This window comes from Asterias amurensis, chromosome 12 (genome assembly GCF_032118995.1).
Source record: "Asterias amurensis chromosome 12, ASM3211899v1".
Classification (NCBI taxonomy): domain Eukaryota; kingdom Metazoa; phylum Echinodermata; class Asteroidea; order Forcipulatida; family Asteriidae; genus Asterias; species Asterias amurensis.
The window spans coordinates 9442464-9469632 of NC_092659.1; the positions used below are offsets into that span (position 1 = coordinate 9442464).

At 38.9% G+C, this 27169-nt stretch overlaps 2 protein-coding genes across 6 annotated transcripts in view; one reads left to right on the forward strand and one right to left on the reverse strand.

Moving 5' to 3' along the window:
- The window catches only part of LOC139944750 (phospholipid-transporting ATPase IF-like), an 83035-nt gene that overhangs the window by 10724 nt on the left and 45142 nt on the right, over positions 1 to 27169 (forward strand). For all 5 annotated transcript variants that reach the window (XM_071941822.1, XM_071941824.1, XM_071941826.1 and 2 more), the window contains exons 4-13: positions 10491 to 10571; positions 11560 to 11667; positions 12222 to 12350; positions 13928 to 14082; positions 15218 to 15282; positions 15869 to 15950; positions 17498 to 17654; positions 19418 to 19499; positions 20737 to 20795; positions 21849 to 22043. In XM_071941822.1, coding sequence (XP_071797923.1) covers positions 10491 to 10571; positions 11560 to 11667; positions 12222 to 12350; positions 13928 to 14082; positions 15218 to 15282; positions 15869 to 15950; positions 17498 to 17654; positions 19418 to 19499; positions 20737 to 20795; positions 21849 to 22043 — 1113 coding nt within the window. The remainder of the gene's footprint in view (positions 1 to 10490; positions 10572 to 11559; positions 11668 to 12221; positions 12351 to 13927; positions 14083 to 15217; positions 15283 to 15868; positions 15951 to 17497; positions 17655 to 19417; positions 19500 to 20736; positions 20796 to 21848; positions 22044 to 27169) is intronic.
- LOC139945319 (perlucin-like protein) lies at positions 25328 to 26649 on the reverse strand. Its single transcript, XM_071942673.1, has 2 exons — positions 26334 to 26649; positions 25328 to 25554 (listed from the first exon to the last, which is right to left on the reverse strand). The coding sequence occupies exons 1-2, from the start codon at positions 26647 to 26649 to the stop codon at positions 25328 to 25330; spliced, it is 543 nt and encodes a 180-aa protein (XP_071798774.1).

Below are 27169 nucleotides of genomic sequence, written 5' to 3' on the forward strand. Positions count from 1 at the left end.
CATGATTGCTTCATAAAGTTTGGGAGGTTGTGCTTTCTGCTCTACCAGCCAAATTTCTGCTGATGACAAAAATCTTGTTCTACCATTAATATGCTGTATTCTCAATGATTTATGTTCTTAGTCTTACTGGGTTTTTTAAACTGAGGACATACTGTATTTTGTTTACTTTGTCTATTTTATTTTAGTATTGTGTTTTGTTTACAGTTCTACATCAACAATGATAATGTGGAAATAGTTTTATTTGTTAAATTTAATTGATACAAAAAACGTCAGCAATAGAAAGTGAGGCCATATATTTTTTAGGTTACACGGTGTATTGAGGATATTGTGATATATCTACATAATGTATAGTGAAATGGCCATGACTCTCATTGTATGTTTGTCTGGCCTTTGAAAAAGGGCAGTAAGGTGCTCAAGGCGCTTGGTGCTCATTCAGCAGCCACTGCGAGAAATAATGTTGCAAGAAATACTGAAGCCAGGCTTTTTGCTTGTTCTCATCCTTATACTGTGACTGTGCCGAGATGTACATGTAGAACAAAGAGCTACTCCAGTAGCTTTTTCCCTCGCTCTGCAACTCCTTGCCTGGTACATGTTTCCCTTCATCCTATGATCTGCCATCTTTAAAGAGGAATATCAACTCCTATTTTCAGTTCCACTGAGTTTCTGCATTTCTATGTTTTCTTCCTTGTTAATTAGCCCTTGACCTAGAGTGGCTTTCAGCCTTGTTTTGCGAACTTGCATAAAATAAAATTTAAAATAAAATTTAAAAAACCCTTCTCTAAGCGATAAATGTAACTAGGCTCTTTTTTTTATGTACACTAATTAAGGTGGGAGGGGGGCTTGAGGAAGTTTGGACTTGATTTGAGAGTACACTATTAAATCAAAAGGTTCATTTTTTCATAAACAAATGAAATGCGTATTCGTTATGTACATGGCAGTTGTAAAATACTACACTACAGGACACTGGTTATTGACCAAGTGCTTGAAAACTGGCACTATACAATGGTCTAGGCAATGACCCCCTTCAACACACATCATGTGGTCACCACTGTGCTAGGGTAACTAGGCTCATCAGTATGGGAGTCAACAGTAAGCATAAATGCAGCGTCACTCACAAAATCCACGCTATACACACATTAATATAATAATAGTAATAATACTGGCTTCTTAGCACGCATTTTATACCCGTCACTCAGTGCAAGAAGTGGGACTACATTTGAATTATGAGACCTAATCCTTAGATTGCAACATGTATGTTTTATATGGTGCTGTGGCACATTTTGCTGCAGATCAAACCAGGAACACCGGGCCAAACCCCTTTTTTATTTACGATTATAATATAAATGCACTTGGGTTCTTTTACGTGCGTTTAACAGCACACGGAACCAATGGATTTACGTACCAACCGAAGGAAGAATAATCGTTGTTATGTGTCTTGCAAAAGGACACAGGTGTCACGACTCTCTATTAGAACACCAGAGCTTGAGTCCTGAGTGCTCTTTTAACCACTAGGCCATGACAGGCCACAGTATAAAACAGCAGGGACAGTGTCTCCCAAAAGAGTGCAACCAAGACTTGTGATGATGACATCAGGGCCCAATTTCATGGCTCTGCTTATCCGTAAGCAAAGAATTGGCGCTTATGGAAGCAGGGAATTCTGTGCTTACGGCAAGCGTATTTCACGTGTTAGCGGCAAATTTTGGCTTCTGCGCTTACAAGGCTAGAGCAGAAATTTGGCGCTTGCACATTTGCGAGGAATCATGATAGTGCAGAATTCGGTGGTAAGCAGAGCCATGAAATTGGGCCCAGGTGAGTCGAGTAATTCTCAAGCGCTGCTTAATTTAGTTCTGATGAGGAAAGTGAACTGTTACAGTCATAACACTGTAATAATAACACAGACTGGTAGGGCCTATACCATTAGAGGGTGAAATACATTTAACGTAAGAAACTGCGGTGGTGGAATTAATTGCATCCTTACTTAGCAACGGTTGCTTGGTTGACATTTTCCATACAAAGACTTTGCACTTCGGTATGTTGTGGCTGTACCACACATGTAGCACATGCCATTGAGATTTTAAGCTACTTTACACATTGTACATATGTACATGTAGTGTCTGTGTGTATAGTGTGGGCATTGGGGAGACTTCGCCTCAATGTATTTGGATAAAGGATTGTACTTATAATTTGTAAACAAGGAGATCATGTGGGATGAGGTTTCAAATATTTGCAGTAAATGTGGACATGTACACGTAGGCCTATGGTTCCTTGCGGAGGAGTTGAGGGGTTAATCTTATGAGTAGAATCTACCATGCTGCCACCCTCTTTTATTTGATTTACAATGTAGTAATATCGATTCTTATCGTACTGAAAGGTGCCAGGGATAAAACGTGTCCTTCAATTTTGGTTTGGTTGACACTGATTTGAGTTTGATCAAAATTGTACAGCTCAAAATCAACATTGATAATTGTTATGTAGACAAAGTGTTAGGTAAATTTAGAGGGTTATTTATACCAATAGGCCCCGCACAGCATGTATAAAAGGAGTGTGAAGTGCATTGTTTGTAAGTGTTATGTAACATCACTGCATGTGGAGATAACAGCATTGAGTTATCAATGATGTTATCTTCACAGACAAAAAATACAATAGCTCTTGTATGAACTTCCTAATCGGTAAGCTTCGGGCTAAAATTAAATGAATGATGTTTCTCTTATCCTATCTAGTTCAGTATAAGTGATCATAGCAGTCCAAATAAATGCTGAGACTTGACGGACAGTCATGGCATTCATAGATGCACACATGATTGATGGTCAAAGGGCTTAAAGTCACTGGACACTATTGGTAATTACTCAAAATAATAATTAGCATAAAACCTCACTTCGTAACGAGTAATGGGGAGAGGTTGATAGTTTATAACATTGTGAGAAACGGCTCCCTCTGAAGTAACATAGTTTTTGAGAATGAAGTAATTTCTCACTAAAATATTTGAATTGAATTCGAGACCTCAGTTGAGGTCTCGAATTCAGGCATCTGAAAGCACACAACTTGTGCAACAAGGGTGTTATTCTTCCATTATTCTCTCGCAACTTTAAAGACCAATTGTGTTCCATTTTTCACAGATTTGTTATTTTATGCTTTTGTTGGGATAAACCAAGTGAGAAGACTGGTCTCACCAAAGGTGTCCAGCAGCCGATTTCTTGAAACACTAGGATTAATCCTATCTTGATTTAGGACGAGTAACCCATCCTAACTTAGGATGGGTTCAATGCGTCTTACGTTTTTGGATACGGATCAGGGGTGGATTTCACAAAGAGTTAGGACTAGTCCTATCTCGAGTTAGGACCAGTTACTCGTCCTAACTTAGGACTATCCATGGAATTTGTATATCTCCTAGGACTAGTCCTAAGTTAAGACTAGTCCTAACTTTTTGTGAAATCGACCCCTGAACCTGTCCTAAGTCCTAAGATTAATCCAAAGTTATGACGAGTTTGGTGAAATCCACGGCTGGGCCTGTAAGTTGTTAATACACACAGTTCTGTGTGTGTAAATACACAGCATAGCCTCTTCAGACAGAGGGAATACAGAGATAATAAATCCTAAACTCAACTGCTGATCATCATAATGTCTGCTGTACTTGAAGCTCCTTTGTTGGTGCCTTCAATCAGTGTCATGTCTGTTACCTGGGAGCTCCTTTGTGTTTTTAACAAAAGAATGGTTCACTCAAAGTGACACTGTCTTACTCTCAGTCTGTGTATAATACTTTTAAAGGCAGTGGACACTATTGGTAATTACTCAAAATAATTATTAGCATAAAGGAGAGGTTGATGGTATAAAACATTGTGAAAAACGGCTCTCTCTGAAGTGACATAGTTTTCGAGAAAGAAGTAATTTTCCACGAATTTGATTTCGAGACCTCAGATTTAGAATTTGAGGTCTCGAAATCAACCATCTAAATGCACACTAAATTCGTGTGACAAGGGTGTTTTTTCTTTCATTGTTATCTCGCAACTTTAAAGACCAATTATGCTCAAACTTTCACAGGTTTGTTATTTTATACATATGTTGAGATACACCAAGTGAGAAGACTGGTCTTTGACAATTACCAATAGTGTCCAATGTCTTTAAAGGAACAACACAGATTTTTTTTTGCTGACAAAATAGTTGCTGGCAGTGTAAGCACTTTATGTAATCCACCAGTTTACACAAACTGACAACCCTGTAGAAGTTTGAGATCGATCGGCCATATGGGTCACGAGAGAATAGTGAAAAACCGATTACAAATGTTTGCGTTTCATCGATGCCGAAATAAAAATGAATAAAATGCTCACTGAGCGATAAACTCCAAACGCGAAATTAGATTATTTAATTCTCATCTAATATGACATTTCAGACAAAAATATTTCAAGGGATTTGTCAACTATCGTCATCATTAGACTGTGTAAGTTTTATCAAAATCTGTGTTCTTCACGTTTTTTTTTTCTTACCAATTCTGTAACATTCCTTGATATTATATTCAGCTTTTAAAAAGATTTTAAAAGCACTTAATAACTGATGAAACACCAGATGAAAAAACATTTTTTAATATCCTGCCTTTGGTGTCAGTAGACACCTCCTTTATAATTGCTTGTGTACAGAAAACACAAACAAATTATTTGTATTTTTTTCACATCTGGCATTTCATGCTAATTTATTTTTGACTCGATGTGACTTAAATAAGATCACAGCAGTTGCCACAGATGGTAGGAGTAAATATTATTTTAAAACAAAAACAAATTATTTGTATTTTTTTTCTTATCTGGCTATTCATGCTAATTTATTTTTGACTCGATGTGACTTAAATAAAATCATGGCGGTAAAATCATGGCGGTTGCCACAGATGGTAGGAGTAAATATTATTTTAAAACACACATGAGAAAAGTTGCAGAGTTCCAAACCTATTTTTATGCTATTGTTCTTGCTGTTTGTTACATGAACAGTGTGCTATCATTGCCATTTTCACCTGTGTTCTGTAAACACAACCAAAAGTGTATCTATACACTTTTAGGCCTTAAAGGAACACGTTGCCTTGGATCGGTCGAGTCGGTCTTTGAAAAGCGGTTGTAACCGTTTGTTATAAAATGCATACGATTAGAAAGATATTTTAAAAGTAGAATATAATGATCCACACAAGTATCACGTGAAATTGCGTGGTTTTCCTCTTACCTCGTCGACAAACACGGTCGGCCATTTATGGGAGTCAAATTTTTGACTCCCATAAATGGCCGACCATGTTAGTTTACAAAGTTAAAGGAAAACCACGCAATTTCGAGGCAAATATGTGTGGATCATTGTATTCTACTTTTAAAACATCTTTCCAACCATTGCATTTTATAACAAATGGTTACAAAACGCTTTTTAAAGACCAACTTGTCCGATCCAAGGCAACGTGTTCCTTTAAAGCATTGCTTGGTCTACTGATTTTATTGGTTATGGTTACATTTTTTATTTCTACGAAGAGCTGAATTTCCATCCAAAACATGCCATTTTACATCGACAGTTAAAATAAAAAATCAGAGTGTCATTTGGTCACATAAGAATTGTCAGTTGTACAAATTTTGTTTACATTTTGTACACATCTGCAGCAATCAAATGGAGTCTGATTGACTACACATTCAAGGACAAACTCTACAGCTCATATATATTGATTGAATTGAATTGAAAAGTTCATGGCAACGCAGGAACTCTGTATTGCTTTGTTGGAATCAAATAATGTGCAGAAACAAACAATACAGCATTGAGGAATTAAAGGAACATGTTGCCTTGGATCTGACGAGTTGGTCTATGAAAAGCATTTGTAACCGTTTGTTAAAAAATGCATATGGGTAGAAAGATGTTGTAAAAGTAGAATACATGTACAATGACCCACACAGTTATGCCTCCACATTGCACGATTTTTCTTTTACCTCGTCGACTAACACGGTCAGCCATTTATTGGAGTAAAATGTTTGACTCCCTCAAAAACAATAATAATAATAATAATAATGCATTTATAATGCGCCATCTATCTAGTGTACAAGACCCTATTCCGAGGCGCAGAACAAAAAAACAATACATACAACAAAAAAGAAACATAGAACATAATAAAAAATTATACAATGAATAATCTACTGTCAAGACATGTAATGAGCTAAGTGTAAGAGGATTTAAATAAATGAGTCTTAAGCATGTTTTTAAACAATGGAAGTGAACTATAGCGCCTGGTGTTGTTAGGTAGAGCATTCCAAAGTTTGGGAGCACAAGTGGAAAAGGCACGATCGCCATATGATGAGGAAGTCCTAGGAATAGTTAAAAGGGACTTAGCAGAAGAACGAAGAGTGCGAGAGGGGGCATAAGGTACAAGGAGATTTGAAATACAAGACGGAGTCAAGCTGAACTGAGATTTAAATGCAATAAGTAGAATTTTGAATTGAATTCGTTGTCGAACGGGTAGCCAGTGAAGTTCCTGCAATATAGGTGTAATATGATCATGTTTTTTAGATTTTGTTAAAACACGAGCGACAGCATTTTGTAAAAGTTGTAGTTTGTGGAGCTGGTGTTCGGTAACTCCGTATAATAGGGAATTACCATTGTCAAGGCGAGAAGTGACCAAAGAATGAATGATAGTAGCAGCAGTTTTATGTGATAAGGTCTTTCGAATGGTATTAACAGTTCTTAAGTAATAGTATGTTGATTGACAGATTCTGCTGACATGTTTATCCATGGACAGTGTGTCATCAAAAATAACTCCCAAATTACGCGCACAAGGTGAGGCGTGAATAGAGGCACTGTCAACATGGATGTTATGATTTATGATTCTATGGCGTTGATGTTTTGGAGTTATAATGAGAAATTCAGTTTTGTCATCATTTAGTTTTAGTCATCCACGTCTTAATCTCAGATATGCAGGCTTCGGCACACTGGCGAGCCGATTCCTCACTATTGGTTTTTTTTAAATCAAATGGTAAATAGAGCTGTGTGTCATCTGCATAGGCATGTACCCGCAAGCCATGTTTACGAGCAATATTGGCAATTGGGCTAGCATAGATTGTAAAAAGCAACGGCCCCAGAACTGATCCTTGGGGCACGCCGTAAGGGAGTGGATCAAAGTCAGACAGGACACCAGCAATGTTCACTGACTGGGTCCTGTTACTGAGATATGATTGTAGCCACTTCAGAACTGAGCCCTTGACACCAATTGATGCAAGGCGAGAATAAAGTACGTCATGGTCAATGGTGTCAAAGGCTGCAGAAAGATCAAGAAGAATAAGAAATACACCAAGTTTATCATCCAGTTCACATAAAATATCATTTTGTACCCTCAATAAAGCTGTTTCTGTACTGTGGAATTTTCTGTAAGCTGATTGAAAGTGTTCATAAAGGTTATTAGAAGATAAATGATCAATGAGCTGGCAAGCTACAGCCTTCTCAACAATTTTTGACACGAACTTTAAATTGGAAACAGGACGGAAGTTCTTTAAAATTTCAGGGTCAAGTGATGGCTTTTTTAGGAGCGATGTAACAAATGGCCGACCGTGTTAGTTCTCAAAGAAAAAAGGAAAACCGTGCAATTTCGAGACATGTTTGTGTGGATCATTGTATTCTACTTTTGCAATATCTTTCTACCCATTTATGCATTTTATAACAAATAACGCTTTTCGAAGACCAACTCGGCCGATCCAAGGCAACGTGCTCCTTTAAGTGCTTCAGGCTAGTATAATGCACATTATGTTGACAGTGTACTAGATAATGCACATGAACATGTACAAAATGTAGAATGTGTACTTGACTTGATAAGGTTGCATACAGAGCAATTTTTCATTGAAACTGAAAATCTAAAACTCCTTTACATGTACATGTACCTGACAATGAAAATACAAGATGCATGGCTGAACAGGGCCACAGTTGCTCAAAATGTTTACTGGACCAGACATTTGTGTACAGGAAGTTAGAATCAAGTTGAGAGAAAAATTCTTGAGTTCTCACAACATGCATTTAACTGTTTTTTTTATTATCTCATCTGTTCTTTGGGGTAGAATTAAAATGTATTCATAAATACCTCAGACAGTTTCGCTATTCCTATTGGTTGAGAGCGCGTCACGTGGGTGTGTATAAACCTTTGTTTATGACCAGTAAAAAGTGTTGAAACATGCACCTGTGCTTATAAGACAGTTTCTTCATTCCTATAGGTCGAGAGCAATGGCCGAGACAGTTGTGCCACATCACGGGATACGCGCCACGGGCCACGTGCACAGCATTCCCTTATAAGGAGTTGTTTACCCAAGGGCCTTGACTGGACCTTGCCATTTCATAGCTGGAGGGGTGTTGTGTTGAAAGAAATCATTGAAAAATTATAGTTTTTGCATTTATTTTACTTTTTGACCATAAGTGTTGATGTATTTTGACCGAAAAGGTATTTATGAATGAGAATCAAAGTGTGTTCAATCGGTTTTCAGCTAGTGGTTTAAACTCACCGAGGCCTGGTTCTTGATAATTTACCTTGACTTCGTCTCGGTAAAATTGTCGAGAACCAGGCCTCTTTGGGATTAAACCACTAGTTGAAAACCTCTTCACCACACATTGATTCACTTATTTTTTAAACTCAAAGCCAACACTTGGATAAAATTGTTTCTTTCTAAGCTACCTCCATGGTTTAAGATAAACATGTACTACACGTACATGTACACAGTGTGAGGTACATGTACCGGTACCCCTTGTATGATTTGTTTTTCAATTGAAAAACACAAGACTGCTGGTCCTGCTGGACTCATCTCCTGGCCTGGCCTAAGTCTACTGGCCTGACACTAACACCAGTGGTCTCATCAGGTCTGTGGTCCAGTAAAATAATTAAGGATCAGCTTCAATATTAACCTTTTTAAAGACACTGGACACTATGGGTAATTTTCAAAAACTAGCCTTCACAGTTGGTGTATCTCAACATATGCATAAAATGACAAACCTGTGGAAATTTGTGCTCAATCGCTCATTGAAGCTGCGAGATAGTAATGAAAGAAAAAAACGCCGTTTGTCACACCAAGTTGTGTGCTTTCATATGCGTGGAAAATTACTTCTTTCTCAAAAACTACATTCTTTCAGAGGGAGCCGTTTCTCACAATGTTTTATACTATCAACCGCTCCCCATTACTCGTTACCAAGTACGGTTTTTTGCTAATAATTATTTTGAGTTATTACCAATAGTGTCCACTGCCGTTAAGCCTGAGACCAAGCAAGCAGAAGCTGTGGTTTATTAGAAACGGGCTTTGGGCATTATCTCCAGAAGACGATCAGAGCATGATCAAAAGGTCGAGTTGCAGCCAACTTTTCTTTTCAGAACCACTCCAACTCAATTAGAGATAGTTATTACATGGTGTTACCGCAAACCCTCCCATATCGTAACCCATTCCATTTCCCCTACGCAAAGTTTCAAATCCTGCTTAGCTTTAGGCATGTTGGACTCTCTCCTCCAAGTTCCCACGTTAGCGAGTTGGGCAATTTAACACAAAACTTTCCAGGTTGAAAGAGGGGTGGTTGAGTCTAATCTTAACCTTTTTTCAGTTATGACTCATGACAAATTATAACCTTCGTTTGCAGTACCCGCTGCTAAACAAAGGATTCAATCTGCCTCTAGCCACAGGGCAATCTCGGTGGTCGAGTTTGTAAGACACTGCTCTAGAATTGCAAAGGTACATGTATGAATCACACCCGAGTAATATGCCTGCGATTTTTTTCACAGAACTCGAGTATACAGTGCTAAATCACATCAGTGTATGGGTAAAAACCAAAATTAATATTCTTTATCCCTGATGCAAATTTAACCTTCCACTCATAAACACATCGCTCTCGCCGCAGCTATTTTTTTCAGAATGCATGATCTTTATGCTGCTCTTGTGTAGCAGTGATGTACAATGTACGCTTTTTGTTTATCCTTGTCAAGAATTCTTTTGTAAAAAAACGTATGTAGGTTAGTTGAGTGCATCAAATGTGTAGCAATGGACAATTGCATGTATAAGTTGCTAATTTCTTAACAGTCCTTCAGGCTACCTAGAAGCATGATATAGTCCGCAGCCCTCTTGACTAGGCTTTGCATGCCGGACTAGTGTATAAATTTAGCCCTGTACATTTTGTACAATGTTAGCTGCTTTGATTTGACCCCCCTAAATGGTACAGGTACATGTAGTCTTTTCGAGGGGTAAAATTTCCCCTCGATAAAACTTGATGACCTCGCTCGTCTCGCTCGAACGTTTTAGGGGTACTACCTCGAAATCACCACTGTACCTAATGTTTTTTTACAAATATTTTTCCCTCTTGCATTGGATGACAAATATATAGAGCAAAGTTCATTTAATTTTAACATTTTCTCCAATTATTTTTTGTTCTCAATAATGTCTAGATATATATCAATCATCAGTCTTTTCTTACAATTTACAGCATATAGCCTAATAATTGTCACTTCATATTTTTGTTGTTCCTATGCACAGTTACTTATTGACAGTCCGGTCAGCCCTATTACAAGTATTCTACCTCTAGTCTTTGTCATCCTTGTCACTGCTGTCAAACAGGTAAGATACCATGTATTATTAGGTAAGGTTGGGTATTATACAGGCTTCATCTAGTCAAGGGGCCTGATACCGATATCTAGTTGAGGAGTCGGTATCAGGCGAGGGCGCTAGCACACCCTGTAGTCCAGAGCTGTGTGTTGAGAGAGTTGCGACATGGAGGGACCAGTTTTCTTTGGTTTCGTGGTTTCTGGACGCCATGTTGTCTCCAAATGCAGCACAACCCAACGGGCAGACTAGTCTGGCACCCAGTGTTAGCCATGCATTTCTTAGGAACAAAATGCCTTCTAATCGCAAATTGTCGTAACTCTCCCAATATACGGCTCTGCTGTAGTCTGGAACACACCCCAAAGGGCCAGTCACACTGCGATATTGAAACTGATAACAGTCATGACGCAAAGAGAACGCATTCTTTAGAAAGCTAAAATACTGGCCCTTGAACCTGTGCACAAATGTCTGAAAGCATCGCTGAGAGAAAAGTCACAAAATGTTGACAGTTTTAGCCGTTTATTTCAATAAAAAGGTACTTATTATAATGGTCCAGCATGGTTCGTTTACAGCGGCCAGCCACCAATTCGGTCATTACCACTCGGAGAAGACCAGGTCCTTGCACTGTCATTCCCCAAACAATGGATGTGTTCGTTTTGCTTCCCTGGGTCAACCCGGTCTGCCCCTGGTGCGTTCGAATAGCTTTGACGTCATTCCAGGGGCTCACCTGGGTCAGCCCCCAGTGCCCTGCTTGTGGAGTGTGTCACTTGGGGCTTGTGGAGTGTGTCACTTGGGGGCTGGCCCCAGGTGCATGACGTCACTGTGAGAGCGATGAGTGATCGTTCGTTTAGCTCTTGTCAGGGGCTCACCCGAGTGAGCACCGCGGGGTAGACCCAGCGCAGCTAAACGAACGCACCCAATGGTTGCTCCTTCCTATTTTGTGTTAAATTGTTTTTCACTCATAGTGAGTCTCAATATTTCTGTGTTGTTTTTTCTCCGCAAGGCATATGAGGACTGGTTACGACACAAGGCTGATAATGAGGTCAATAAGAGACCGACTTTCATTTTGCACGGACGCAATATTAAAGAAATCAACTCCTATCAAATAAATGTAAGTCTCCCTCCCCCCCCCCACATACACACAAGTCTGTAAACACCTGCAATCATGGACCCTCCTTTGTTCATCTCTTTGCGATAGCAACCGTTGACCACAATGCTTTTATTTGTGATTGCAACCGTGGACCTATTGTCCCTTTCGTCATAGGTCCCCGGTTTGAATGTGGATACCTACCCACACACACAAACAGTCGTGTTTGACCATTACGTAAGAGGACACCTGTTGTACTTTCTGTTATTCCTGAATTGAAGCAATCCCTTTCGGTTTTGTACACAAATGACAAGTGAGGACCCATGAAAACAAAGACAGACAAGTGAGAACCTATTGTCCCTATTGAAAAATGTCCTCGGAGGGTAAGCCATACAAAACCAAGTGTGCATACCCCTGCAACCGTGGACCTCCTACTGTCCCCCCCCCCTTGGTTTTGTACACGTTTTCCAACTGTGGACCTTTCCATAACTGAAAGTTTTTCTGCTAACAAGTATTTTGAGCAGTTACCAAAAGTATCCATTGCCTTTAACAAGCTTTGTTATATTGTTTGTTTTTAGGTGGGTGACATCGTGAAAGTCAAAGTAGAGGAGGAGCTTCCATGTGACATGCTTCTACTGTCATCTCACAACGAGGAAGGAGAATGCTATGTCACTACAGCCAATCTAGATGGAGAAACAAATCTTAAGGTATACATTACTTCATTGGCGTTTCATGGCTGAGCGGTTAAGAGCACCGGATTCAAGCTCTGGTGTTTGATCAGCAGAGTGTGGGTTCGAGTCCCGGTCGTGAGACTTGCTACGTAAAATTGGGGAGGTAGTGCTTTCTTCTCTACCGGCCAGGCTTTGGATTGATGATACCCAAGCCTACATCTATATGGACTGTAAAGGGGGTAACCCTGTTGCAGCCTTAGGAGTAGGTGGCAACGGCCTCTGGAAAAAAAAAAATTGTAGCCCACACCTTGAAGTGGCCTTCAGGCCTTGTGTGTCAGGCGAATTGCATAACATTAAAAAAAAAATTCACACCGACTATAAATAATAAGCTATGAACATGTATTGAGTCTGTGGAATTGAAGTTATTGACCCCTTGCACCAATGTCATGAGCTCAATTTCATGGGGCTGCAAATTTGTTTGTGCTTGCTGTAGCAGAACATTTTGCTAAGGTGCAAGTGTATTTCACAGGTAGGCAGACAAAATTAGGTAGTCATATTGCACGTTCAGCATGTATTTGCATTATGACAATGTTCTTTTCGCGCAGTAAGCACCATAAGGTTAGCAACTCTTTTCGTTTGCTATGAAATAGAAAACGCACAGAAAGCACAAAATCGGCCGCTAAGCAGATCTATGAAATTGGGCACTGCTCACTGCAACATTCGCCATTTTGGTAAGCGTGTGATTGCCACGTTACCTAAAATGGGTGCTTTGATTCCTACAATGGCGATACTAAGTTTGTCGTGATTTTAACATCGGGTAAATTGGATCAAAACCAGCTTGTTCTTGGGGCCATTCAGAATTGTTTCAATTTTATTTGTGTTGATCAAAAGAAATAATTTGAAAATAAAAATGCAATTTAAAACAATAAATGTATATATAAGCAAACAAAAAAGAAGAAGAAGAAAACAATTTTTATTTGTTGAAGCTAGGAGTAGTTGTTGAGATTTAACTGATGTTGAAGACCTTTGATTTTAATATAATTGGTTCATTTCAGGCATTACTTTGTTCTTCAGTGTATGAAATACATTAATAATAATAACCGTACTTTCTGTATAATGCGTTTTGCCAAAGGATACATAGCGCCTGGTATTATAACTGCAAGGAGTGGGACAAAGTTTGATATACATGTATAAGACCTAATCCTTAGCACCATGTAATGGTTTACTACGTGCTGTGGCGCAATATGCTGCCAATCAGGCCAGGAACACCAGGGGCAAAAGTGCACTCAGGGGTTCTTTTACATGCGTTGACACAACACATGGGACCAATGGCTTTACGTCCCATCCGAAGGACGAAGCAATGGTTCAGTGTCTTTTTTTAAGGACACAAGTGTCACGGCTGGGGATTCGAACCCACACTCTGCTGATCAGAAACACCAGAGTTTGAATCTGGTGCTCTTAACCGTTCGGCCATGGCACTTCCATTATGAAGCAATTCAATATTTCAAACCAAAAAATGTTTGAAGGTTGTTTAATATGACTTTTTAATATGACTATTCTTAAAAGCCCCTGTACCTGTCAATAATGATTTTTGTTCTGAACTTCTTGTGTAGATCTTTCGAGCGCTACCAGACAGTACAATCTTACAAGATGAAGAAAGCCTGGATTCCTTGTCTGCTATGGTAGAATGTGAGCAGCCACAGCCAGACTTGTACAAGTTCATTGGCAGGATGAGTTTCTATACACAGAACCAGCCACCATCTGTCAGGTTAGTTTCTCTCTTGGCCTCTCTCTCTCTCCATGATTTGTATCTTGAGAGCCGCGATCACAAGTGAGTGTAAGGGTAGACCTGGCGCATTCGAGAGGGCCTTAATACAACCTTATTACAACCGTGCATTATTCATAACTTCCAAAAAATAGTTAATGGCCTGACCTTTCGACCCTGGCAGAGTCTTTCTCGAATGCTTGTATGTAAAGTACTGAATGATTAACTAATCAAAATGCAGACTTTCCCTAGCTTCGTCCACTTGTTAAGGTCGCGTTTACAGAAAATACCAACAAGATATCATTTCAGAGAACATTAAAATGAGTTCATGGTGAAATAAGTTTGGAAAATTTGTTATAATTGTTATAAGAGAACGAAGTATCGATAACTTGGACATAATCTGGAAAATGGTAACGATTTTGGGTTTGATGATCATACCCAAAAAACGTGTTACAAATGAATCCAAGGTGTGGATGACTGCTGTTTTCCCAGGCAATGGCATAATTTGTAAATTTGCTTCCGATTGGTTTGGACTTATTCTACTGATTTGTTAGCAAAAGTGGACATTTCAAAAGAAAAACATAAGAAACCGCAATTAGTTGTAAGGCCCTCGTGGCTGTATAAATCAGTCTCCTCTTGCAGCATGTCCAGTTGTTTGGGATAGTCGCTTTATGAAGCTGTCCAAGTCAAGCAGGTTATTTCCCTTCAAAGGATTCAGGTACTTTTTTGTAGTACAAAACGCAATGTCCACAGATTTACGTTAAATTTACACCGTTTGATGGTAATGATAGTAGAAAGCGTACCTTAAGTTTTAGTTGCTGAGGTGCTGCAGTTTTTGAGAAATGAGTAAAACAATGTAAAGAAAATACTTTTTTACATGCTATAATAATTTTCGTTTCATGATCAGTGAGACGAAAATGTCTAGGAAACTTTCTACTATCATTATCTTCAAACTGTGTAAGTTTAGTGTAAATCTGTGGACATTGTGTTATTTGTCCTACAAAAAGTACCTAAACCCTTTAAAACACACTCCATCCTCAAACTGAGGGGAAAAAAAGAACCAACAAGTTGTATATCTGTACAGTAATCTCTTCATGTGGCATTATTTTTTGTAAGTTTTTTACATCTTTGCTTGCAGATCTGTTACTGCAGAGAACGTTCTTCTCAGAGGTTCCAGGTTAAAGAATACACCATTTATTTATGGTAAGATGTTTACATTTCTCCTGGGGGGGGGATAATATTTTGTAGTGTAGAAATGTTTTGCTTCGTTATGCCAGTTGAAAAGTAACAATTGTATTTTTCGTATGAGTACTGCACTTACAATCACCATTTACCTCTGTCAAGTAAAGACTGTGCAAGCTGAATATCTGCACTAACTGTGTAAGCAAAGAATACGCACGCACACAATCAATCTTGAGCTCTGTGTGTCCATGTGTTGCGTTGTTATGATTGAGAGGACAGTTTCCGGATCCGTTCATGCGTGTTTAGTCTTAGTGCAACACGTTCTCATTTTCCTTTCACACACAGCGCGGGCGGCCAACTCACTGACAGCGCCTGCATTGCCTGTAACAAGAAACGTCTTGCACCAAGACTAGCGCTTAGTATCCGAAAACAACCGGTTATAAACAGAATTCCAGCTGGTCATTATCAACCGTTTAAACACCCCTGCACGTGATGTGCTCTGAGGTAGTTAAGAATGATTGATTTATGAAATTGGGCCCAGTCATAAAGCTGTTACAATGAATTACCTACACTGTAACGAATTGAGTGTGATTGATCCTCTTTGCAGGTGTTGCAATATATACTGGTGAAGAGACGAAGATGGCACTCAACTCCAAGCAGAAAGGCCAGAAACATTCCTGCATTGAAAAGTAGGGCTCTAATGGTTTACCCCTCGTACAATATATTTACTAAGCAGTGATTTGGAGGGAAACTCTTGTGTTCTGTTTCACATGGGAGGGGGGGGGGAATTAGTGTTCTGCCCAATCATGGATGAAAATAACAATAGGCTATACTGGGCACATGTAACCATGTATATATCAAAGTCTTATATGTGTACAATGTATCAAACAAGGTACTCAAGGTGCTGAACAACTTCTAGAAAGATGGGTTATTGACGTGATGTATTCTGAGACCCAATTATTTAGCACCTTATAACGGTTTACAAGGTGCTACTGCGCATACAGCAGCCACAGCCAGGAACACTGGGGCAAACCCCTTCTCTTTTCGATACATGCAAGTGCACTGGGTGCTTTTACATTTGTTACACATCCCATCCGAAAGGCAAAGCAATGGTTAAGTGTCTTGCTTAAGGACACAAGTGTCACGGCTGGGGACTCGAACCAACACCATGCCGATCAGAAACATCGGAGTTTGAATTTGGTGCTCTCAACCGCTCAGCTACGACACTTTCAGTGTATAAAGCCTTTTGAAAAAAAGGTACTGTGGACTATGGATGGTGACTTGATTCAAAGAGTGTTCACTACAGATGTATGACATAAGCTTTTTCTATGTATTTCTATGTCATTTTTTGAAACCCAAAAGTTAGTAAGTGGCCTGACGTTTCGAACCTGGCTTTGAGAAAAACACTGCTAGGGTTGAAACAAACGGCTACTACATGTAGCTATTTGTTTTCATATACCATGTGTCCTTTTGGTTGTTAAGTTTGCAACTGTCACCACTTGTTGCCCTTTTTGCTTGGGGCTGACCAACTAAAATATGGTGACTAAGCTTCCATATGACAAAATGACAAAATAAATTTTGCAAAGGACTGTGACATCTAATTTATGCAGGCCTTGCCTAGGTTATTTGCTAGTTGTGCAATACTGCCCATGAATACTACACCTATTTGGCTAGAACTCCTTGGATTCATCCAAAGTAAAGCAGGGGTGTTCACGCTAGCTACATTAGACAATAGATGCATACACAATTTTGAAACTCAATAGAGTTTTGCGATAGCATACATGTACATGTAGCTTGTACTATTTTCTCATTCAATAAAACAAATAAACAATTCATATCATTAAAAGGAAGGTACACGTTTGGTAATTACTCAAAACAAATATTAACTTAAAAACTGACTTGGTAATGAGCATTGGAGAGCTGTTGATAGTAAAAAAAACATTGTGAGAAACGGCTCCCTCTGAAGTAGCAAAGATTCTGAGAAAGAGGTAATTTCTCACCAAAATAATAAAAGACTTCTAGCCAGAAGTCTTTTATTCCTATCTGAAAGCACACAAATTCGTCCAACAAGGGTGTTTTTTCTCTCATCATTTTCTCGTTGACCAGTTGAGCTGAAATTTTCACAGGTTTGTTATATTATGCTTATTTTGGGATACACCAAGTGAGCAGACTGGTCTTTGACAATTACCGAACGTGTACCTTCCCTTTAATGAAGCTTTAATCTTTTACTTGACAGTTCCATGAACAAGTACCTTGTAGCCATGTTGGTGTGGTTGCTGGTTCAAACAAGTATTGCGACTGGACTGAAGTTTTGGATAGATCGGCAACCATTCATGGAGAAGTCCTGGTATGTTCAGCCAGTTGCTGTCAGCTATGGAGACTTAACAGCGAGTGTAAGTACATGTAGCCTGTTTCACATCCATCTCTATTTAAAAACACTGGACAATTTGGGTAATTGTCAAAGACCAGTCTTCTCACTTGGTGTATCTCAACACATGCATAAAATAACAAACCTGTGAACATTTTAGCTTAGTTGGTCGTAAAAGAAACCTTGTCACACGAGGTTGTGTGCGTTTAGATGGTCAGAGACCTCAATTTCAAAATCTGAGGTCTCGTAATCAAATTCGAGGAAAATTACTTCTTTCTCAAAAACTATGTCACTTTAGAGGGAGCCGTTTCTCACAATGTTTTATACCATCAACCTCTCCCCATTACTCATTACCAAGTAAGGTTTTATGCTAATAATTTTGTTGAGTTATTACCAATAATGTCCACTGCCTTTTAGCCCGGTTCATACTTCCTGTGAATGCAAATACAAAGCGAATGTTGATGTCACAAATTCGCAACGAATAATTTGCAGCAGTTCAACTCTGCTCGACTCACTTGCAAATATTGCTGTGAAGGGAGGGTTGTGACGTCAAATTCTCGTCAAATTCGCATCGCAGCCGCATTGGCAGGAAGTATGAACCGGGCTTTGTGCTCATCTTTTACATACATGAGCATGGTAATGTAATAGACCGTAGCGAAAATGACGTCACCATTCAAATAACTGCCTACAACATGGCATCTGTGAGCATGTGCGTGTACTTGCGTGTGCCATAGTAATTGAACTAGTAACTCTGTGTGCTGCGAGCTTCATTGATGTTATGTCACCTGCCCTACAAGATTGCCACTTTCATAGCAACAAAGGGGTTATTCGATACGGTCTATAGGGCCATGTCACACTGGGTAACTTACAGGCAACCAGTTCCAGGCAATCAAGAAGAGAATCCATTCACATTTGAATGTTCAACTATTTTTAGAAGCGAATTGTAAGACATTGTTTGAAAAAAATTATAAATAAATACCTGGGACAGTTTCTTCATTTTGATAGGTTGAGAGGACATCACATGTTTTTTTTTAAATGGATGATATAACCACAGCAAGAAGTGTTTAAACATGGGCGTAACACGCGAGCTTACACCTGTGGTTATAAGACAGTTTATTCATTCCTATTGGTCGAGAGCAATGGCTAAAACAATTGTGCCACATCACGCGATACATGCGGCGCGCACAGCAATCTCCTTTTAAGGAGTTGTTTACCCCTGGGTTTCACCATTTCATAGCTGAAAGGGGTGTTGTGTTGAAAGAAATCGTTGAACAAATTTTTGCATATATTTTACATTTTGAACAACAAGTGTTGATGTTTTTGACCGAAAAGGTGATTAATGAATGGGAATCAAAGTATGTTGAATCAGTTTTCAACTAGTGGTTTAAACCTGCCGAGGCATGGTTCTTAATAATTTACCTCGACATTGTCTCGGTAAAATTATCAAGAACCAGGCCTCGTTGGGATTAAACCATTAGTTGAAAACCTCTTCACCACACATTGATTCCCTCATGTAAGGCATTGAAAAACTATTCATATGCTACTAAAGTGGTCCTTAACTTAAGTCCAGTGAGCTAGACTGCTCAGCTATGACACAAACTGCCATGGCATAAAACAACTGCTTGCTTGCAACATTGAAAAACCTTAGCAGTTCATAAATGTTTTCTGAAATCAGAAACTGCATCTTTTTGGAACCTCCCCTTTCTTTATTCTTGTTCATACTTTATTAAACACTTTTTACAATATAACTCTAATGAAAGTGAATGGTTGTTCTCTTTTATATTTCAGGCCAGAGTTATTTTTACAGACTTCTTGTCCTTCTTAGTTCTCTTCAATTACATCATTCCAATCTCTCTCTATGTAACAATTGGTAAGTTAGTTTGAATCTCCCTACATGTTTATTGAAGGATTCTGGCACTTTTTCAAAATGTCCATAGATTTACATTAAACTTACAGGGTTTGAAGATAATGATGGTGGAAAGCTTCCCTTCAAATATTACTACCTGAGGTTCTGTAGTTTTTGAGAAATGAGTAAAACAAGTCGCAAAATAGTTTTCGTGTCAGTGAGACAACAATTATAATAGCTTGTAAAAACCCATTAACCAGTTATGATATTATACCATAAACATTGCATATAATTGGTTAATACGTTTTTACATGCTAAAACTGTTACAAAAATTATTTGTTTTACTCATTTCTCAAAAACTGCTGCACCCCAGTAAGTACATAGACCCTTTAATTATTTTCCTTAAGCACACCCAGACGGGCAAGTGTGTAAAAACCTATAAACTGGAACCTCCTATAGATCGTATTGAATATGGCATCACCGTTCTAATATCTGACCTACAACATGGTGTCTGTGCGTATGTGTGTGAGTGCATGTGCCGTAGAAATCAAACCGGGAATGTTGTGTGCTGCGTGCTTCATTGATGTACACGTTTGGGCACGCATACGGTTTGCCCTACAAGATGGCGTCTTTCATCGCTTAAAGGAGTTATTCAATACGGTCTATTGTCCCTCTTTTGTTCGCACTCTAACATTTTTGGCAGCTCCTTTGGTTTTGCTAACACTTCCAAACTAGGGACTAGTGAACTGAAAACACCACCAACCACGGACCTCCTATTGTCCCTCTATTGTTTGTACTAAAACTTTTTGGCAACAACTCCAATTGGTTTTGTACACGTTTTTCCAGCTGTGGACCTTTCCCGAACTAAGGACCTCTTCTGTTATACATGTAGGTCCTAGGTTTGAATGTGTATTCCTACCCACCCTAACCAGCTTTGTGTTTTATAAACTTTGTGGACATTCCTTTGTTTTGAGCACATGAGAAAAAGCATGTTTTTCAATACTGTTAATACACTGTGTGGTTGGTGTAAGTCCACGTAGTGTTTTCAAGTTCCTACTTTATTGGGACCTCTTTTATTGCAGCTCTTAAAGCACCTGCAATTGGGGACCTCCTATGCCGTTTTGAGATATTATGGCAGTTTACTAGGGCACTATTAGGTTGGGGTAAATTTGTCTGTATACACCAGAACCAAACAGTGCACTCCTATAGTGGCCACCATACCGTATATTTAAAACTGTTAAACAATTTTTATTCTTTTCAGAGCTTCAAAAATTCCTTGGATCTGTGTTCTTTGGCTGGGATTTGAAAATTTATGATGCCGTAAGTACTTTGAGAAACCTAGAAACTCTAATGAAGCTCCGGACTGTTGAATTTTGTATAAAGTCCGGCTCATACATGTACTTCCTAGAATGCAAGTGCGATACAAATTTTGAAGTGTCACATCCTAACAAATAACTTGCATCAGTTGAAATGTGCTGAACTTATGCAAAACATTTGCAGTGAAAACAGCCATGTGATGTCAAAATTTGCTTCGCATTCGCATTACGTAATAATCAGGCTTTATTTTGCATGAGAAGCTATAACGACTTCCATCATTTTGGTGCTTTTTACTTGAACCAAGTTCAACTAAAGAGGGCGCTATATGGTTTTCTGTGATTTTATCTTCACATTATGATTAGTTGGGAAAACCTCATGGCCTGCCCTGTAAGAAGCAGAAGCGGAAATAGAAGATAACTAACAATGTGCTATAAGGCAATGATTTATTTTTTATACAAAATACGAGTATTAATTAAGGTAGATGAGATTCTGTCAGGGTTTGTCAGTTTACAATTGTTACAATAAAACAATGGAGACATTTGTGACAGGCTCTGCAAATATGAGTCCCTTGTCGCACAACCCACTTTCCAGTTCAGGGCTGTTGAGTGATGGGAGGGTGAACACAAAATAATAATAACAATGTGGTTTTATGCTTTTTAAATAGAAACTTTGTTTTTGATCGATAAAGGTGAATAAAACATGTTCTTTTTGGTCATCCCTTAGACATCAATAGTTGATGTTTTTATAAAAAGGGCTGTTTCCACAGTATAGTTATTTTCAGATTATGACATAATCTATTCTTTAAAAGGTCATGTAAGATATGTCAAAATGAAGCTTGTTGCATGCTCTTTTCAGCCATGTATAAAACCCCAAAATTTATTTTTTCCCTTGTGACTCATTTTCACAGAGCCCCTAACATTTGACAAAGGACCAGAAACCTTTTGTGTAACTGTTGAAAAGCTTGTAACCGATCAACATGTTGTGCCGCACTCATAAATGGCTCTTCCCCACCAACTTACACTTCTTTTTTATATATCATGTGTTGTATAATCTCAGAATGCTGACCTTCGTGCTAAGGCAAACACATCAGATCTAAATGAGGAGCTCGGTCAAGTCGAGTACATGTTTACAGACAAGACAGGAACACTGACAGAAAATGATATGCAGTTCAGACAATGCTCTGTGGCAGGAGTAAAGTACATCGAGAAGGAGGGTGCGTTGGTGCCACTCAACGACTCAACAGCAACACCGGTAAGAATCTCACTATTTATATTATAAATTACCGTACAAGCGCGAGCGGAATACAGAAAAATATAGCGCTTCTGCGTCCTATATTCAATGAGGGACAAAAGCCTTCCTGCATCCCTTCGGCTTTGTTGGATATTGGACACAGATTTTATTTTTTACTCCACGAGCGTGCGTGTGATAACGAACCTATCTTCAAGCATTTTCCTTTGCTTTGAGCCGATGTGCGTTTTGCGTCCAGCTTGAAACCGCGCAATACGCGGAGGTAGTACTGCGCAATAGAGCAGAGTTTGATATGTCCACGCATAATAGGTTTATATCACCATTCCATTCTGCAAATCTGATTGGAGGATGAGCACATACTTGAAAGTAACATAAGTTATCACACAAGCGCGAGTGGAATACGGACAAATGTAGCGCTTCTGCATCCCATATCCAACAAGGCTGGGATCTGGGATGCAGACGTGCTCTTTTTTTCTGTAGGCCCCTGTTCCACTCGTGCTTGTGATAATAATTATCTTCCATCAAACTTCAAGCAATGCATGTGACAATCAGCACTTGATGCAAACGCACCACTTTTGAAACTACACTGTACATTGGCTTCTAATTATAAGCTGTATGTTTTGTGCATAGCTTATAAAAGAGATTGTAGAGATTGTGTTTTCCGTCAGGACTCCCTCATGGGTGGCATGGTTGGCTAGTGCGTAAAGGGCTCGCCTCTCACCAATTTGATCCTGGTTTGATTCCTGGCTAGGGCCGTAGGGTGAGGTGAGCGTACATGTAGGTTCTCTTCTATGCCATTAGAGTTTTTCTTTTGGCCCTCCAGTTTGCATTGACGTCATCCAGCCACCATCTTGCCGCCATCTTGGAGTTCAAAGATTTGTACGCGCGGCACACATATTTGGCCAATGAACGGCTGATATGACATCATAAGTTTATATTGTATGACTGGAGATAATTCTAGGCATTGACCTACAGCCTGTGAGAAACTTAAACATGATGTGTGTTATATGCAATCATGATTAATTTGTAGAGTGTCATGGCCGAGTGGTTAAGAGCATTGAATTCAAGTTCTGGTGCTTAGTCACCGGAGTGTGAGTTCGAATCCCGGTCGTGACACTCGTGTCCTTGAGCAAGATACTTTACTATAATTGCTTCTCTTCACCCAGGGGTATAAATGGGTACCTGCGAGGGTAGAGGTTGATATTGGGAATGAGAAAGCCTTTGGAGCGATATAAACTGTTGCCCAGGGGAGCTGAAAAACATTAAAAGGGATGTTATTGGCCCTATGACCATGGTTATTGCAAAATGCGCTATAAAAGAATTGGTTATTATTATTATTACCGCATGTTGAAACCTGGTTCATTCTTCCAAGGTCTTCCCATAGTAGTTTTCACAATGAGTATGGACGCTCATGCTTCATTGCCTTTCACAAGTATCGGATGACATGTTGCCCAAAATCCGGTCAATTATTTTTACCATAAAAGTTGTCAATCTTTTTATTTTCATCCGCTCTCATCGCTGAAATGTGCATTACATGTATACCAAACTTTGAAGATAATGATAGATGAAGATTAGTAATTTATGGGATATAAATTATGTCAATGAAAGTGTGTGCATGTACCGTACACTTTAAACTCGGGAAGTTCTCTGGAAATCAAGCCAGCTAGTGCTTTATAGAGTTATTGGTTGCTGTGTGTAGGATTCTAACTACTCAACACTTATAAAATAATAGAAATAGTAAAGACTTGTAAAGCCCAAATATCTGCCCTGCTGAGTGTTCAAGGAGCAGCAAAACCACAAAACAACCAGACTCAACAAAATTAGTCCTGAAAACCTGTGACATAAGATAAGTATTGAGAGGAGATTTGAATGTTGTGCTACACAGACAAGATATAAGATCAAACAAACAAAAACTGTCACCCCAGGAGTGTCGAGACTTGGGTTCAATGAGGAGAAGCATGGAAAATGATCGAAGATTCCTTGACGGATTGCAAACTTGAAGTAGTTCTAAAATTTAGTAGGGAACCTTGCCGTTAGTGAATCATGGACAATGAGCATCAGCAGGTTTGTTATACATGTACATGTATGTACATGTAGTATAGTTGGTACAACATCTATTTGAAATTGAAGAAGGTTTTGGGTTAAAAATCCTGCTTGAGGTACATGTGATTTTATTTCAGCAAGACTATGAATCGGGGACCACACATTTCTATTTAGGGTAAAATCATTTTATTAACTACTCTTGAACATTTATTTGTATGATTAAAGTACACTAAATTAAGGAAACGAGAAAAGGTAAAGCAATGTAGCCTAAAACACTTTGAAAAGCGATATAAAAGCTGACAGTTTCTTATCAGAAAAGGAATTTTCGTTTGGTAATTGTTAAAGACAAGTCTTCTCTCTTGGTGTATCCCAACATGCATGAAATAACAAACTTGTGAAATTTTGAACTCAATTAGTCGTCAAATTTGTGAGAGAATAATGGAAGGAAAAAAACCTTGTCACACGAAGTTGTGTGCTTTCAGATGCTTGATTTCGAGACCTCAAAATCTAATTCTGATGTCTTTAAATCAAACTTTTGTAACATGTCTTCTTTCTCGAAAACTACATCACTTCAGAGGGAGCCGTTTCTCACAATGTTTTATACTATCAACCGCTCCCCATAACTCGTTACCAAGTAAGGTTTTTTGCTGATAATTATTTTGAGTAATTACCAATAGTGTCCACTGTCTTTAAAAGGAGTTAAAAGGGGGTAACAAGGTGCTGTTGCGCATTCTTGCTCATTCCATTATCCACTGTTAATACATCTACATTTATACAATGTCATTACATGTGTGGACTGCTTTTCTGATTTGAGCACATTTTTTGTATGACTGAGTTGAAGTGGAAAGAAATCTCAATTAAAGTTTCATGCTCTGAGAAACAGACAAGTGGCCTAAGTCGGCATAGTCCAGACTATACCAAAATGTACACTTACTTTCCACTCAACCAATCAAAAGAACTTTAAACACAACATCAATTTCATTTATCTAATTTTAGGCACTGAAACTTTGTATGATGTGACCTTAAAATCAAATACAAATTTCTTGCATAATTTAATTTTTAATTAAGAATTTGCACAGCAATACTACTTAGAAATTGAAAAAACAATAATTACTGATAAAATGTTTGAATTTAGATATTTTTGCTTGAATTTTATGTCTTCTGGGGTTCTTCTTTATTGAGAATGATTTTTATAAAGGTTGATTTTGATGGTATGAACAGAGGCATCATGTCCAAATGAAGCCTTAGACATGTAAGAAGTGGAGTGATGGTGCAGGTTTCTTGCAGACTGCAAGCTCAAACACATCCTCACACCGTACGTCATTCCAGCCATTCCAGCTAGGTGTATTCTCATCTATCTTGAACCTGTACTTAACACAGTCTTCATCTTGACCCCCAAATTCGTTAGGCTCACCATCAGCCCAGTCTCTGTAGTAGATGGCAGTTTCTCCCTCCTTGCACTCCCATACCCCTTTGATCAAATAGAAAGAGATATGCAAGCTTGACTGATCATAGCTTTATACATGTATACAATAGAACGATCCAGTAGGCTCCGCCCATGACACACGTGTGAGCAAGAACATGTGGGGCTCTCCAATGCCTTTCTGCACAACTCTGGCGCGCGCGCCAAGATACGCGCACACATGTTGGCTTTTAGTGTCGGACCTTCGCTGCGTTGTGATTGGTCAATACGCAATGAGGCGGAGCTTAATGGATCGGTCTATTGTTGCACGCTGTGATGGGATCCATGGCATTTTGTACAACCGAGGGTGCCATTAGCCACCAATAATTTGCTTATGGTATTATTGTTATTCCTCTTGAAGCTCTGTTGACATATTCAAATATTATTACGACGGAATATGCATTGTTTAAAAAAGCAGACAAACAGTTCAAATAAGACAAATTTCTCCACTGTCCCCTCGAACCCGCAGGTGTTTCGTACACAGCTCTGGAAAACAACCAACACAGGGAACAATCAAGGTGATGTACACCGGTGTACACCACATTTCATGTTACCTGAGCCATGTAACATGCATCTTTGTGTTATATCATGTGATTGGTTCTCGACCAAAATAAATTCACAATTTGTCATCGAAGCTCATTACAAAAAAGGCTTGTTTTATAATGGGACACCGAACTTGATCACATTCTACCTTCAGGATTTGCGACTATCTTTTGGTGAATTGTTTGATCTTAACCTGTTGCATCTACTATGTCAGTGATGAAAAAGATAAAGGCTTTGTTACTCACCTTCATTTACAAGATCATTGCAATCAATCCAGAAATGCTGATTATGAGTGATACTGAGTAGTTGCTGAGTATCTTCAGGAGAATTGGGCGTGGCCATAACCCCTCCCATCCTGGAACACTCCTCATGAGCTTGAGACCATGTGAGTGGCTCCTTAGTAGCTTTGAAGCATTTATCCTTCCATTGGATCCAAGTAGGAGGGCATGTTCCTACGCCTACTCCAATGGAGGCCATGCACGCCTCATCATTAGCATTACAGCATGCAGTCATGAGATACAGAAGTAAAATCTTGACCATAGTAAAATGCATTGAGGCCATAGTGGTAGTTTCAAGTCAATCCCCTTAATATCTGATGGAGCTTTCTTTATAAGAAGTGTCTTTCATCAATGCGTTTAGGGCATAGTGTCAATTTGAAATTTTTCCGAATTGAAATTTCTCGCAATGCTGCCTAATGCGTGTCCCTGTATCAAGTCTTTCAATGTAGTGCGGTCCACTTGTTAGGGAAATATCTATAAAGATATGCCCAGTGACTTTTTAGCGCATACTCAATTGCAATAATAAGGACCAATTATGAGGTTCTATTCATCACCAAGGTTGTAATTTCCACGCAAGGGCCGGGTCTTCTGTCCTGTTTCTCAAGGATTGCTTGATTAAAAAATATAATGTAAAGGTGTTAATCTCTCCAGGTCAGAATATTTGCTTCTATGGTAGCAATTGTGAGTTGAATAGAAGCGAGCTGTTTTAAATAGTACATGTACAAGCGGTTTGTTTTACTAAAAATCCAACAACAAATGTGAGATTCAGACAAAATGTCTTGTTTTATTTTAAAAGGCACAAA

What these genes read in the sequence shown, in the direction of transcription:
- LOC139945319 (XM_071942673.1), bottom strand. Translation starts at nt 26,649, where the DNA reads ATGGCCTCAATGCATTTTACTATGGTCAAGATTTTACTTCTGTATCTC. An exon ending in CAATGATCTTGTAAATGAAG is followed by an intron (nt 25,555 to 26,333) that starts GTGAGTAACAAA and finishes ATTTGATCAAAG; the next exon opens with GGGTATGGGAGTGCAAGGAG.